Raw genomic sequence first — 16,633 nt, forward strand, 5'->3', positions numbered from 1 at the left:
CGGCCCCGAGGGGCCCGCCAGCCCCACTAAGCTCTTCCACGGTTTGTGTACGACGGTGCGGGTTTACGTGGTCGTGCTACCTGCTGTTGTTGTTGTGTACGACTCTGTGGGTTTACACGGTCGTGCCGCCTGTTGTTGTTGTGTACGACGGTGCGGGTTTACACGGTCGTGCCGCCTGTTGTTGTTGTGTACGACTGAGTGGGTTGACTGGGTCGTGCCGCCTGTTGTTGTTGTTGTTGTGTACGACTGTGTGGGTTTACGTGGTCGTTTCGTTTGTTGTTGTTGTTGTGTACGACTGTGTGGGTTTACGTGGTCGTTTCGTTTGTTGTTGTTGTTGTGTACGACTGTGTGGGTTTACGTGGTCGTGCCGCCTGCTGTTGTTGTTGTTGTGTCTATAGAGAGAGAGAGAGCGGGGAGTGGACCCAGGCACTCACTCGCCGAGCGTCGCCACCTCCATCTCCAGCTGCGACTTCTCCTTGGAGAGCTTCCCGTTGCGCGACCGCCACGCCTCGGCAGACGCCAGCGTGTCCGCCAGCTGCGCCTCCTGCTCGAAAACACCGCACGCACACACACACACGCACACACACACACGCACACACACACACGCACACACACACACGCACACACACACACACGCACGCAGGCACACACACACACACGCACGCAGGCACACACACACACACCGTGCGTAGCCTTTAACCCTTTGCCGTGTTCCGGGACAACCGCAGGTCGCAGGTTGGGTCCCGTTACACCGCCCAATCTCGGCGTTCATTTTGTTCGGTGAGAAGTAGCAGCGCCGCTGTTTTTAAACGACGTCGTTACTCGCCACGGAGAACCACGGGGACACGACCGCCGCCACTCTGCGGTAGCTGGCAGCCAAACTGTGCCGCACGCCCTCCCGCATGGCCTTGTGGGAACCTCGGTATCGACACATTTATTTTATTTCAGCTTTTCTTCCGGACTGCCGCGGCGAGTGCCGTTGGCGAGCGGCACCTACGAAGGCCGGCACGGCGCACCTTTGAGGGGGTGGGTGGCCAGCATCACGCCCGGCCACCTTTGCCTCCCCCGGTGCTGACGTTGAAGGAGGCTGTGTGAGCGTCACTGCATATGCGGTTCTGTCTGCGCGAGCCTGTGTACGTGCGAGTCTGTCGCTCCTTGTGTCTTTCCGTCCTTCTGTGGGATTCTGTCCCTGTGTGTGTCTCCATTTCTCTCTCTTTCTGTGAGCCATCTCTGGTAGCTGCTGCACTGTGTGCGAGTCTGTTTGTATCTCCGAGTCTCTCGGAGTCCCTCTGTGTGTGTCTCTGTGTGTGTGTGTCTGTGTATCTCTCTGTGTGTGTCTCTCTGTGTGTCTCTCTCTGTTGCTCTGTCTGTGTCGCTCTCTCTGTGTCGCTCTCTCTGTGTCGCTCTCTCTGTGTCGCTCTCTCTCTCTGTGTCTCTCTCTCTGTGTCGCTCTCTCTGTGTCGCTCTCTCTGTGTCGCTCTCTCTGTGTCGCTCTCTCTCTGTGTGTCTCTCTCTCTGTCTGTCTCTCTCTCTGTCTGTCTCTCTCTCTGTCTGTCTGTCTCTCTCTCTGTCTGTCTGTCTCTCTCTGTGTGTCTCTCTCTCTGTGTGTCTCTCTCTCTCTGTCTGTCTCTCTGTCTGTCTCTCTCTCGTTGCCTTGTCCAGGAGCTCCGCGTGCAGCTGCTGCGCTGCGTCCTCCCCGCGCTGCGCCCGTGTCTTCAGCGCCCGCGTCGCCTTCTTCAGCGCCTCCTTGTCAGTCTCCCCTCGCTCGCGAGCCCGAGCCACCTCCTCGGCCAGCGCCTCCGCCTCCAGCCGCTGCTGCTCCAGCGCTCGCTCCAGCCCCTGCGCCGAGCAAAGGCAAAGGTCCCCCGTGTAGCCTCCCGCTCTCCTCGTGTAGCCTTAACATGCCGTTTGGGACGAGTGCTGTTACCGAGCAGCGCCTACGATGGCCGGCACGGCGCACGAGGGGGTGGGCGGCCAGCACCACGCCCGGCCGCCTTTGCCTCCCCAGTGGTGACGTTAACATGAGAACGCACGCACGTGTACACGCACAACCGCGCACACCCGCACACACCCGCGCACACGCACACCCGCGCACACGCACACCCGCGCACACACACACACCCGCGCACACCCGTATGTGTGTGGCGGCCCGGTTGTTGTCGGCCTCCTTGCTGCGCAGCTGTCCCTGGAGGTGAGCGCGCGTCACCTCCAGGCCCTTAGATGCGTCGGTGGCCGAGCGAGCCGAGTCCTGGCAACAACAACAACACGATTAGCACGGGTGGCTACGTACGGCGCGAGATAATTTCTGCATACATCCAGACTGCCCATAGACTAACGCTGCCCATAGACTCAACACTACCCATAGACTCAACACTGCCCATAGACTCAACACTGCCCATAGACTCAACACTGCCCATAGACTCAACACTGCCCATAGACTCAACACTGCCCATAGACTCAACACTACCCATAGACTCAACACTGCACCATAGACTCAACACCGCCCATAGACTAAACACTGCCCATAGACTCAACACTGCCCATAGACTAACACTGCCCATAGACTCAACACTGCCCATAGACTCAACACTGCCCATAGACTCAACACTGCCCATAGACTCAACACTGCCCACAGACTCAACACTGCCCACAGACTCAACACTGCCCACAGACTCAACACTGCCTATAGACTCAACACTGCCCATAGACTCAACACTGCCCATAGACTCAACACTGCCCATAGACTCAACACTGCCCATAGACTCAACACTGCCCACAGACTCAACACTGCCCATAGACTCAACACTGCCCACAGACTCAACACTGCCCACAGACTCAACACTGCCCACAGACTCAACACTGCCCATAGACTCAACACTGCCCATAGACTCAACACTGCCCACAGACTCAACACTGCCCACAGACTCAACACTGCCCATAGACTCAACACTACCCATAGACTCAACACTGCCCATAGACTCAACACTGCCCATAGACTCAACACTGCCCATAGACTCAACACTCCCCATACACTCAACACTGCCCATTAACTCAACACTGCCCATAGACTCAACACTGCCATAGACTCAACACTACCTATACACTCAACACTACACATAGACTCAACACTGCCCATAGACTCAACACTACCCATAGACTCAACACTACCCATAGACTCAACACTACCCACAGACTCAACACTACCCACAGACTCAACACTGCCCATAGACTCAACACTACCCATAGACTCAACACTACCCACAGACTCAACACTACCCACAGACTCAACACTATCCACAGACTCAACACTGCCCATAGACTCAACACTGCCCATAGACTCAACACTACCCATACACTCAACACTGCCATAGACTCAACACTACCCATTGACTCAACACTGCCCATAGACTCAACACTACCCACAGACTCAACACTACCCACAGACTCAACACTATCCATAGACTCAACACTGCCCATAGACTCAACACTGCCCATAGACTCAACACTGCCCATAGACTCAACACTACCCATACACTCAACACTGCCATAGACTCAACACTACCCATTGACTCAACACTGCCCATAGACTCAACACTACCCATTGACTCAACACTGCCCATAGACTCAACACTACCCATTGACTCAACACTGCCCATAGACTCAACACTGCCCATAGACTCAACACTGCCCATAGACTCAACACTGCCCATAGACTCAACACTGCCCATAGCCACCGCGGCGTCATTAAGAACGCAAGGCAGAGGACGAGGTCCCCGAGGACGAAGAAACATTTCCCTGGCAGGCGGTGACCGAGCGCACCGCGTCTCATTAAACCAGAGCCCGGCAAAGACCCAGATTAGGCACCCGGTCACTCGCTGTGTGGGGAGCGGCGTTGGGTGACAGACGGCCTCCATTTAATCTCCGTTTAATCTCGCCGGCAAGTCGCTACGAGCTACGGGTGTGATCATTATTAGTCGAATTGATGGTCTAAGCCCAGTCATCAATGACTTACACAGAGGCCCGTAGACTCGCACAGAGACCCGTAGACTCTCACAGAGACCTGTAGACTCATACAAAGACCCAAAGACTCACACAGAGACCCGTAAACTCACAGAGACCCATAGGCTCGCACAAAGACCCGCAGACTCATACAAAGACCCATAGACTCTCAGAGAGACCCATAAACTCACAGAGACCCATAGGCTCGCACAGAGACCTGTAGACTAATACAAAGACCCATAAACTCTCAGAAAGACCCGTAAACTCACAGAGACCCATAGGCTCGCACAGAAACCTGTAGACTCATACAAAGACCCAAAGACTCACACAGAGACCCGTAAACTCACAGAGACCCATAGGCTCGCACAAAGACCCGTAGGCTCTCACAGAGACCTGTAGACTCATACAGAGACCTGTAGACTCATACAAAGACCCATAGACTCTCAGAGAGACCCGTAAACTCAGAGACCCATAGACTCATACAGAGGGCCCACACACACCTTCTCCAACTGCAGCTGTACAGCTGCTTGGCTCAGCTCCTTCTCTAGCTCCTGCAGCCGCGTGGCGAGGCGCTGAGATGCAGACACGCGGACAGACACCGGCGGACGGGCGGAGGGATTAACGGATGGACACAGATACAGAGCCGGATTGAAAAACACGAGGACAAGCAGACAAACACGTGGACGGATGGACAGACAGGCAGACACAGACTAATTGACAGACAGACACAAGGACGTAAACAAAGACAAAGATCCCCCGTATAGCCCGGACAGACTGTTGGGGCAAGAGCTGTTAGCGAGCAGCTATGAAGGCCAGAACGGCACACAAGGCGGTGGGTGGCCAGCACTAAGCCCAGCCGCCTTTGTTTCCCCAGTGCGATGTTTTGACGCACCACACCAGGTACTCATTTGAGGCTGAGCCGACCTAGGGAAGGCCCAGGACCGGTTCAGATAATCGTCACCGATGTTGGCCGTGAGCGGGAATCGAACTCGGGTCGCTAGGTTTGTAGCGCAGCGTAGCGCTAATCGCTACACCACCGCTCCCCCCAGACAGACACATAGACACACACACAGGATGTCCACGTGTCTTGACACGCACAGGACGTACACGTGTCTTGACACGCTTGTTCACGTGCGCCCGGTGCGTTGCTCACCGCGTTGTCGCCCTCGGCCAGGGTGAGTTTCCGCAGCAGAACGTCGCGCTGCTCCATCACCTGCGTCACGTCCAGCTGCAAAACAGACGAAGGATCACCCCCCCCCCCCCCACCCTGTAGCCTCACGCAGACTGGTGGGGGCAAGTGCTGCGAGCGAGTAGCACCCGTGACGGTGGGTGGGCAGCACCACCAAGGCCGCCTTTGTCTCCCCAGTGCTGACGTTCAGTACAGGCCGCAGCGGCTACTCGTCTGTAGGCCGACTCGACTTAGGGGAGGGCCCAGGATCGGTTCCGATAATCGCCACTCGTGTTGGGGCCGTGAGCCGTAATGGAACTTACCGCTGCGCCGCCGCTCCCCTTCTATCCCCGCGTCTCACCCCCACGTGTCATCCCCACGTGTCATCCCCACGTGTCACCCCCACGTATCACCCCACTTTTCACCCCCACGTCTCACCCCAACGTCTCACCCCCACGTCTCACCCCCACGTGTCACCCCCACGTCTCACCCCGTGCGTGTCTCACCCCGTGTCTCCTCGCCCGTCTCACCCCGTGTCTCACCCCACGTCTCACCCCGTGTCTCACCGCCCGTCTCACCCCATGCGCGTCCCACCCCGCATCTCACTCCCCACGTCTCACCCCTGCCCCCCGGCGCCTCACCACCTCGCATCTCACCCCGTGTGAGTGTGCGGCGCGAGTCTCTCACCCCGCTGGCGTGCTCGTTGCGAAGCAGCCTGCGCAGCGCTCTGTTGGCGACCTCAAACTCCTCCAGCTTCTCCATGAGCAGCTCCTTGTGGCGCGTGATGCGGCTGACGTCCGAGCAGCTCAAAGCCTTCTCCTGCAGCCTCAACAAACGCGCCGGTCAGGGTAGAGCTCCTCCTCGACGCCCGCCCACGGGAAGGGAGTTTCACGCAACCCAATCTGTGCTGCGATCCACCAAGCCCTTGCTGCTGCCTCCACAGCGCCGGACCACAGGCCACGTACAGGAGCAGCGTAGCCACCACCACCACCACTGCACCCACCGCCACCACCACCGCCCGGCAGTAACGCGACGACGACACGGTGTGGTATATGGACGTGGCGTGGCCTGTGATCCGGCACCGTGAAGGCGAGGGGGGGGGGGGTTGGTGGATCGCCGCACACAGATGACGATGGTGTTGTTGTTGTTGTTGCGAAACTCCCTTCTGCCCGTGGGTGGGCGTCGAGGAGCCGTACCCGTGGCTCTGCCAGGAGAAGGCGGTGCTCAGCAAAAACGCGCAAAAGCCACACGGCGGTGACACGGCGGCGGTGATGTCGCGGCGGCGACGCGACGCTGCGCTGCTTACGTGTCTCATGCGCGACACAAAGTCCCGGAGGGCCGCCACCTGCTTGGCCGCCGACGCCCCCACGGCCTCGGCCTCCAGCAGCTGGCCCAGCAGGCGGTCGCGGCCATCGGCGCCGCCTGCAGGCAGCCTGCGCGCCGACATCGAGGACGCAAACGTCAACGCCACTCGCACCGAATCTCCAATAACCTTCACAACTGCTCATTGTGTTCACTTTGTCGTCCTTCCCCCGCGCAGTTGGCTACGTAACGGTGAGAGAGAAGATCAACTTGCACACATACTTCCCGTAGACTCAACACTGCCCATAGACTTAACACTGCACGTAGACTCAACACTGCCCGTAGACTCAACACTGCCCATAGACTTAACACTTCCCATCGACTCAACACTACCGATAGACTCAACACTGCCCGTAGACTCAACACTGCATGTAGACTCAACACTGCCCGTAGACTCAACACTGCATGTAGACTCAACACTGCCCGTAGACTCAACACTGCCCGTAGACTCAACACTGCCCGTAGATTCAACACTGCCCGTAGACTCAACACTGCCCATAGACTCAACACTACCCATAGACTCAACACTGCCCGTAGACTCAACACTACCCATAGACTAACACTGCACATAGACTCAACACTGCACATAGACTCAAGACTGCACATAGACTCAACACTACCTATAGACTCTACACTACCCATAGACTCAACACTGCCCATAGACTCAACACTACCCATAGACTCAACACTGCCCATAGACTCAACACTACCCATAGACTCAACACTGCCCATAGACTCAACACTGCCCATTGACTCAACACTGCCCATAGACTCAACACTACCCATAGACTCAACACTGCCCATAGACTCAACACTACCCATAGACTCAGCACTGTGGTGCTCGAGCGGCCAGGATAGAGTATGGTTTGTGGGACTGAGAGCAAATGAGTGGATGAGTGAGTGGGCAAATAAGTTGGTTTTCTTAGTAGTCCACAAGCAAACTGAATATAAACTATTTAAATGTTACCAGGTAAGGCGCATCGAGCTATAACAGCTCTTTTTCAGAGAAGACGGTGGATGACCTGGTCAGAAACGATAGCTCAACGAATTTGATTATCATCATGTGGAAATTTATAGCAGCCACATACTTGAAACTCGTGTTTCTAAATGTGGAGGCAAAAACCGGAGGACCCAGAGAAGAATCCACGCGACCACGGGAAGAGAAAACAACACGCCAACTCCAAATATACAGGAGGCGTCGTCAGGGTCGGGATCAAACCCACGACCTCATGTACACCAGGCGAGGGAGTCAACATCTCGCCACCATGGTGCCCCATAAGTGCCCACCCCTCCCTCCCCCCCCACATATCCCCGCCCTCCACCCTACCCCCTTAGGGCCTCCCCACCGGTTCCCCTGCGCACCGTGCCGAGTCCCCGTCGGGCCCGGCGTGCATCTCGAGGCTGCGTCGTCTCAGCCCCTCGCTCTGGTGGGGCGAGAGGTCGACGTCCCCCGGGGAGGAGGGCATGGCCGCCCCCCCGGCGCGGCGGCGCTGGCGCCACGCGGCCCCCTCGCTCACCGCCCGCTCTCGAGCGCGGTCCCGCCGCTCCTGGTCCACCTGGCGCACGGAGGGACGCGGAGACAGAGGGGGACACGAGAACGGAGAGACGGGGGGGGGGGGGTGGAGACGCACGGAGCGCGGAGACGGTTAAACCCACGGTTGTGTGTCTACTTATTCCATCGTCCCTTCAGGGCGACTAAAATTGGTACAACTTTGCACATTTGTCTTTTAGACACAGGTGGAGATACATGGAGCATGGAGAGCACACGGGGCGTGGGAACAGAGATTGGGCACAGCGGAAGCACACACAGAATGGTTACGGGACCGAGTGATGTGGCATCGACTCAGCGTCGTGGCCCAGCCAGTGATGTGGCATCGACTCAGCGACGTGACCCAGCCGGTGCTGTGGCATGGACTGGACTCAGCGTCGTGGCCTAACCAGTGGTGTGGCATGGACTGGACTCAGCGTCGTGACCTAACCAGTGCTGTGGCCGGGGCCTCCGTTGCGCCGGTCACCTGGGCCTGCAGGGAGCTGACCTGCGCCAGCAGTCCGTCCACCGTCTTCTCAAACGCCGTCGCGGCCTCCCCATCCCCCTCCTCCCCCTCCTCCTCCTCCTCCCTCTGGGCAGCGTCCGCAACGTCCGTGGTGGTGAGGTCGCTCACGTGCAGGCCGGGCCGCATGCCGCCCGCGTCGGCGCCCCGCAGGGGAGAGATCTCCAGACGGTGCGTGGGGCCCTGAGGCGAAGCGCCGAGGGACAGAGGATCCAAACTCCACCCCCCCCCCCACATTCGCTCACCGTGTGTGGCGATGGCGGTCGAGCTGGTGTTTAGTCAACATCTCGCCCCGTGGTGAAATGTTAACTACCTCGCCTGGTATATAGGAGGTCGTGGGTTCGATCCCGACCCTGACGCCTGATGTATATTTGGAGTTTGCATGTCTCATTTCACCGCGTCAACCGCGTTCCAAACTAAACCAAACTAATTTTTATTTTACCAGGCAAGGCCAACTGAGCTGCATAGCTCTTTTTCGGAAGTGACCTGGCCACAAATGGTAGCTCAAAGAAGTGGCTTATTATATAGCAGCCAAATACTCAAATCGCACGTTGATTAAAAACATGTACATACGTATGTACGTTGAACTTCTTTTGCATCGTATGTAGCCAACCGTGCTCATCGGAGGTGCAGTGTTGAGTCTATGGGTATTGTTGAGTCTTTGGGAAGTGTTGAGTCTATGGGAAGTGTTGAGTCGATGGGAAGTGTTGAGTCGATGGGCAGTGTTGAGTCTATGGGCAGTGTTGAGTCTATGGGTAGTGTTGAGTCAATGGGAAGTGTAGAGTCTATGGGCAGTGTTGCGTCTATGGGTATTGTTGAGTCTATGGGCAGTGTTGAGTCTATGTGCAGTGTTGAGTCTATTGGCAGTGGTGAGTCAATGGGAAGTGTTGAGTCTATGGGCAGTGTTGAATTTATGGGTAGTAATGAGTCTATGGGTAGTGTTGAGTCTATGGGCAGTGTTGAGTCTATGGGCAGTGTTGAGTCTATGGGTAGTGTTGAGTCTATGTGCAGTGTTGAGTCTATGGGCAGTGTTGAGTCTATGTGCAGTGTTGAGTCTATGGGTAGTGTTGAGTCTATGGGCAGTGTTGAGTCTATGGGCAGTGTTGAGTCTATGTGCAGTGTTGAGTCTATGAGCAGTGTGAGTCTATGGGCAGTGTTGAGTCTATGGGTAGTGTTGAGTCTATGGGCAGTGTTGAGTCTATGGGCAGTGTTGAGTCTATGGGTAGTGTTGAGTCTATGGGTATTGTTGAGTCTATGGGTATTGTTGAGTCTATGGGTAGTGTTGAGTCTATGGGTAGTGTTGAGTCTATGGGCAGTGTTGAGTCTATGGGTAGTGTTGAGTCTATGGGCAGTGTTGAGTCTATGGGTATTGTTGAGTCTATGGGTAGTGTTGAGTCTATGGGTATTGTTGAGTCTATGGGTAGTGTTGAGTCTATGGGTAGTGTTGAGTCTATGGGCAGTGTTGAGTCAATGGGAAGTGTAGAGTCTATGGGCAGTGTTGCGTCTATGGGTATTGTTGAGTCTATGGGCAGTGTTGAGTCTATGTGCAGTGTTGAGTCTATTGGCAGTGGTGAGTCAATGGGAAGTGTTGAGTCTATGGGCAGTGTTGAATTTATGGGTAGTAATGAGTCTATGGGTAGTGTTGAGTCTATGGGCAGTGTTGAGTCTATGGGCAGTGTTGAGTCTATGGGTAGTGTTGAGTCTATGGGCAGTGTTGAGTCTATGAGCAGTGTGAGTCTATGGGCAGTGTTGAGTCTATGGGTAGTGTTGAGTCTATGGGCAGTGTTGAGTCTATGGGCAGTGTTGAGTCTATGTGCAGTGTTGAGTCTATGGGTAGTGTTGAGTCTATGTGCAGTGTTGAGTCTATGTGCAGTGTTGAGTCTATGGGTAGTGTTGAGTCTATGTGCAGTGTTGAGTCTATGTGCAGTGTTGAGTCTATGGGCAGTGTTGAGTCTATGGGCAGTGTTGAGTCTATGGGTAGTGTTGAGTCTCTGGGGCAGTGTTGAGTCTATGGGCAGTGTTGAGTCTATGGGTAGTGTTGAGTCTATGTGCAGTGTTGAGTCTATGGGTAGGTTTAGTCGATGGGCAGCGAGTATGTACGTTGAACTTCTTTCGCACAGTACGTAGCCAACCGTGCTAATCGGAGGTGTGGGAGACTCACCTCCCAGGCGTAAGTCTTGTCCCGCACGGAGGTTTTTCCGGGTGGGATCCACGGCCCGCGGCTCCGTCCTCGCGGCGTCGACCGTGCGCTCGCCCGCTCGCCCCCCACGGTTCGTCCCTGCAATCGAGCAGCAAACCGCGCAACAACAACAAACGATACAGTAACTCGATAACAACAACAACACCACCACCACCACAACACGTGAGCCCGTAACAACAACACAACAGCACGACACATTACACGCAGAAAAAAAACGGCGTGACAATAAACTGCACCTCCGATGAGCACGGTTGGCTACGTACGGTGCGAAAGAAGTTCAACGTACACACATACATACTGCCCATAGACTCAACACTGTTGATGCGCGTGCCCCTACGCGGGAGCCGCCGCATGCCCCTCACCTCCGCGGAGCCGGCTCCCACGCGGGGCTTGCGCGTCTTCTTGAGGTGCACGTGCACCGGCGTGTCTTCGTCCACGTGCACGTGCACCGGCGGGGAGCCCGTGCGCATCTTCATGGTCCTGCCGCACTGCTGACAACAACCAACAACAACCAACATCATCATCATCATCATCGCCATCTTCACCATCCCGGGGAGCCCGTGTGCATCTTCATGGTCCTGCTGCACTGCTGACAACAACCAACAACAACCAACATCAACATCATCACCATCTTCACCATCCCGGGGATCCCGTGCGCATCTTCATGGCCCTGCCGCACTGCTGACAACAACCAACAACGACAACAACCAACATCATCATCATCGCCATCTTCACCATCCCGGGGAGCCCGTCCGCATCTTCATGTTGCCGCCGCACTGCCGACAACAACCAACAACAGCCAACACAACAACATAATCAACACCATCATTACCATCATTACCATCATCGTCATCATCACGGGGAGCCCGTGCGCATCTTCATGGTCCTGCCGCACTGCTGACAACAACCAACAACAACAACCAACACCAACAACATCATCACCATCTTCACCATCCCCGGGAGCCCGTGCGCATCTTCATGTTGCCGGCGCACTGCCGACAACAACCAACAACAACAACCAACATAACATCAGCATCACCATCTTCACCATCCCGGGGATCCCGTGCGCATCTTCATGGTCCTGCCGCACTGCCGACAACAACCAACAACAGCAAACACAACAACAACATAATCATCACCATCATTACCACCATCATCATCACCATCACGGGGAGCCCATGCGAATCTTTATGGTCCTGTCACACTGCAAACCACCACCAACAGCAACAACCAACACCAACAACATCACCATCATCACGGGGAGCCTGTGTACATTGCAAACCACCAACGGCAACCACCAACACAACACCATCACCGGGAGGGAGCCTCCACGCACTTCCGACAACAACACAAATTGCCACCGCAACCGACTGACCGCAAACATCACCGTGCCTTCACACTACCCCAGCGCACTGCTGCCGTTAGAACGACAACAACGCGATGACCACGACCTCAAAGACGTCAAGTGCAGATTTCGTCGCCCCTTTGATCAGACCCAGGCGTAGGTGCCACACGCACGCACGCCCACAGGCAAGCGGTCGGTCACCATCATGAACATCAAACCGTGGTCCATCCGTGAGGTTTTTTTTATTGTGGGTTAGGTCGCGTAGATATAAATGTGTCGTGAAACCGGCCATGTCGGGTGGTAGTGGGTTTCACGACACATTTATACGTACGCAATCTAACCCAAATATGGATAATGTTGGCCGTGAATGCCTATGTGTTAAACATGGCCAATCCACTGCTGGATGAAGGACTCCCTTAGCCGTGATTATCCGTCACAGTCCTACCGTGTGGTGAGTGAGCGAATGAGCAAATGAGCGTGATGCTGCTGTTACTGCGGGGAGCGGTGGTGCAGTGGTTAGCGCGATGCGCGATGCGCTAACCGCTCACAACTAACACCGGTGACGATTATCTGAACCGGTCATGGGCCTCCCCTAAGTCGACTCAGCCTCAAATGAGTACCTGGTGCGGTGTGTAAACAACATCAGCACTGGGGAGACAAAGGCGGCCGGGCGTTGTGCTGGTCACCCACCCCCTCGTGTGCCGGTGTTGGTTCTTTCGGTAAAGTCACGTAGAAGGGAAATAATAAAATAATAAAAATATAAAACAATACAAATTCTCACGACGTTTCGACTGCAACACAAGCAATCGTCATCAGCTGTGAAATCCACAAGACAATTTGAAAAAAGTCGTGAGAAATTTTATTGTTTTATATTTGTATTATTTTATTATTTCCCTTCTACGTGACTTTACCGAAAGAACCAAGAATATGAATCCCTGCAATCACGAAATCTTTAAATAAAAATGTAACCTATTCTTATTTTTCATCGCCCTTTGGATACTGGAAAAAACAGAAGGTTTCCCATGATAATCACTTCACAGACTGGGGGTGACCCCCATGGCAACGCGTCTCTAGCCACCTTCAAGCTGCAATAAAAATAACATATCCCCCCCAGCAACGCTAAGCCAGCTTCTATCTATCTGAATAACCACGGCACTGTAGTGGTCTAGATGTCTTGTGACCCCCCCCCCCCACACACACAGTTTCACCTGAAGACGGAAGCTTGTGTTGCCTCCGAAACGTCGTGATTTTTTTATTTTTTATTAATTTTAATTTCATTTTTTACCTACGTGACTTTACAGAATATATACACACACACACATCCTCCACATAACCCAATTGATTCCTCAAAAAACTTTGTATATTTATTTTTTCAAATTTTCTTGCTGTGGATTTCACACCCGATGATGATTGCTTGTGTTGCAATCGAAACGTCGTGAGAATTTTTATTGTTTTATATTTTTAATATTTTATTATTTCCCTTCTACGTGACTTTACCGAAAGAAACAAGAATATGAATCCCTGCAGTCACGAAAGCTTTAAATAAAAAAATATATTTAAAAGTTTATTGAAAAAAGGGGAACACGTTAATGGGGTCGGTTAATATTGTGAAATCACAAGACATCTGGACCATCCTGTACAGTAACAACAAAGGAGTTCACTGCATCGATTTGTATCCATCGATGGTTATGACGACAGATTGTGCTGCTGCTGATGATGCAGCAATGATGATAGCAACTTAACACGATTTTGAAATGATGTTCGACGTTTCGCTTCGTAAGCTGGAAGCCCTTTTCAGCAACTGAATTAATGATTGTTTTTGATGAGGACGATACTAATGATAGTGGTGCTGACGAGACCGCGATGATGTTGATGAAGACGACGATGATTACCACACCACAACAAACACCCTAGAACGTGGCAGAAATTATGATAGCAACCTGACACGATTTCAAAATGATGTTCGACGTTTCGCATCGCAAGCTGGAAGCCCGTTTCAGCAACTGAATTAACGATTGCTTTTGATGAGGCCGATACTAATGATAGTGGTGGTGGTGCTGACGAGACCGCGATGATGTTGATGAAGAAGACGACGACGATGATTACCACACCACAACAAACACCTCAGAACGTGTTAACCCCGCCGCTCTTCCATCAGCAGTAGCGGAAGCGAGACATTGCAGGCGCTTCGAACAATTACAATCCACAACGCGGCCGTTGCAACTTCCACGTGCGGTACATCCCACGCAACAGCCAAAACAATATCACCGACCGCGACAAACTGGTACCGTATTTAACCGACCCCGGTGGCGGCGGTGATGATGATGATGGGTCGCGCGCCGTCCGCCCGCTGCGCCAACGCCGCCGCCGTCTCGCGGCCTCCAAAACATCGGCACGGCCGGGCCCTCCTTGCGCCGCTCCCATTGGTCAATTCAAACTCGACGTTGGCTCGAGCTCGGCCGCTGATTGGTTGAATATTCCCGGCGGCCGCGCCCCGTTGCGATCAGCTGGAGTCGAGCCCCTCCCCCCGCGCGCCCGCCCAACTGACACCGTTGCCGTGGAGACGGTGGAAGAGGTGGGGGGGGAGACGCGCGTTGCTACGGTAACAGACGCGCGTTGCCATAGGGACAGCCGCGCGGCCTCTTGGCGGGAACTTACAGCGGCATTTAAACAAGTAAACCCGTAAAAACAAAGTTTTTCACTCTAAATCCTTTATATGCGTGGCGGCTCGAGTTCTCTCGTCCTCTGGCTTGAGATGGCTGCCACCTATGGGTCAGATGATTGTCTGCCAGTATTAAGCAATTGGTAATTAAATATTTAATTAGTTTTCCCTAAACAGTGTAAAATTTTGGAAAAGAAATTTCACGAAAATTAATTGTCACGCACAACGAGTCTGTGTGGAAAATGTCAGCTCGATTGGATCACGGGAAGTGGGTTAAAAAACGAGCGAAAGATTTGCACGGTCCTAAGTAAGCAAGCAAGCAAGCACGCGAACTTAATATAAAGGATTTAAAAACAATTTGACCCGCAGCTCCCCTCAGAAAATGAATTTACCTCATGACAAAAAAAATAAGTACTAATAGGGGTTTTCCCCTTTTTTCTGGCAACAAAACTGACACCTTTTGCAAGGAATCATGCTTACATTAACCACAATACTTGCAGTCGAATCCAAACAAAAACACGACTCTGATAATTTATGCATTGTCTTTGAAACTGATTGGTCCACACCAGAGACAGCTTTCTTTAGAGCCTAGTCTCATATGGTGTTCGACCAGATGACGCCAAAAGGCGCAAAAATAAAGCTCAACGCGTGTGTCGATACTCGTAACAATGTCATACTCTTTGGTTCTTTCGGTAAAGTCACGTAGTTAGAAATAAAATAAGACAAATCACGACGTTTCGATTGCAACACAAGCAATCTTCATCGGGTGTGACAACCACAGCAAGAAATAATTGCTGAAGTAGGCTGTTTTGTTTTATTTAATTTCTAACTATGTGACTTTACCGAAAGAACCAAAGAGTATGGATTCCTGGGGTCAGGGCGAGTTATAAACAACAAACAACACACACACACACTATGAGACCTTTACCAGTGACAAAATATAGTAATAGGGTTTTACCCTTTCAACTGGTACAAAAACTGACACCTTTATACAAGGATCATGTTTGCAATAACCACAACACAAGCAGTCAAAATGCAAACAAAAATAAACAACTCTGATAAGATTATCAGATTATCAACTCTGATAAGATTATCAACTCTGATAAGATTATCAGAGTTGTTTCTTTTTGTTTGCATTTTGACTGCTTGTGTTGTGGTTATTGCAAACATGATCCCTTGTATAAAGGTGTCAGTTTTTGTACCAGTTGAAAGGGTAAAAACCTATTACAACACACACACAACAAAAACAACAGTCCCAGACCACAGCAAGACAACACCACAGATCAGCAGCAATGTCACATTAACATTAAATTATCGATAAGCAGACAATGTGCCCTTCGTAGATCCGCACTCTCCACATTAAACATAACACTTTCTATACGATATTAAGTGGAGATAGATATGAACATCATCACGTGCGTGGCACCACAGTATCAAGTGCAGTTGTTTGTGGTCGTATTTGTAATGAGTTTGTTGATGGCTGAACGCGTGTCAAAAAGGGCTTCACAGCTCATAGGATTCTGATTTGGGGTCAATGAAAGCCTAAACTTTTATATTTACAGCCCTTTGCCAATCCGCGGTGGGACGGAGTCGACAAAAATGCACTAATTCATTGCGATTTTGACTTCAGTTTATTCGGAACCCCGGGGTTCATGTGGCCAATTAGATTTGAACGCGACAACGTTACGATTGATTAATTATCGTAACGATGTTTTGCGTTTAATCCGTTCCGTGATCAATTGCCGTGTCAAGAGCGTTGTGTCAACTGCAGAAATCATAATAAAATCCCTCATTCGCTCATCCGCTCACGCATTTAAACACATTCCTGCGGAGGGAGCTGGTAGGA

At 52.7% G+C, this 16,633-nt stretch overlaps 1 protein-coding gene across 8 annotated transcripts in view; it reads right to left on the bottom strand.

The window, feature by feature from the left end:
• Positions 1-14,616, bottom strand: part of LOC133360026 (outer dense fiber protein 2-like) — a 30,549-nt gene extending 15,933 nt beyond the window's left edge. Inside the window, exons 1-13 of one of the 8 annotated variants that reach the window (XM_061578591.1) lie at positions 14,249-14,344; positions 11,622-11,677; positions 11,143-11,271; positions 10,742-10,858; positions 8,545-8,763; positions 7,892-8,085; positions 6,474-6,600; positions 5,855-5,986; positions 5,153-5,227; positions 4,500-4,571; positions 2,132-2,248; positions 1,654-1,839; positions 435-544 (exon numbers count right to left, since the gene is read on the bottom strand). In XM_061578591.1, the coding sequence (XP_061434575.1) occupies positions 435-544; positions 1,654-1,839; positions 2,132-2,248; positions 4,500-4,571; positions 5,153-5,227; positions 5,855-5,986; positions 6,474-6,600; positions 7,892-8,085; positions 8,545-8,763; positions 10,742-10,858; positions 11,143-11,271; positions 11,622-11,636 (1,493 nt within the window). In that variant the 5' untranslated portion in view covers positions 11,637-11,677; positions 14,249-14,344. Of the gene's footprint in view, positions 1-434; positions 545-1,653; positions 1,840-2,131; positions 2,249-4,499; positions 4,572-5,152; positions 5,228-5,854; positions 5,987-6,473; positions 6,601-7,891; positions 8,086-8,544; positions 8,764-10,741; positions 10,859-11,142; positions 11,272-11,621; positions 11,678-14,248; positions 14,392-14,413 lie in introns of those variants that run through there. The other 7 variants (XM_061578593.1, XM_061578594.1, XM_061578590.1 and 4 more) reach the window with 7 other exon arrangements.
• Positions 14,617-16,633: the final 2,017 nt, after the last annotated feature.

The sequence above is a fragment of the Lethenteron reissneri genome, chromosome 67, assembly GCF_015708825.2.
Source record: "Lethenteron reissneri isolate LAM-NWPU_2019-01 chromosome 67, ASM1570882v1, whole genome shotgun sequence".
In the NCBI taxonomy this organism is placed as follows: domain Eukaryota; kingdom Metazoa; phylum Chordata; class Hyperoartia; order Petromyzontiformes; family Petromyzontidae; genus Lethenteron; species Lethenteron reissneri.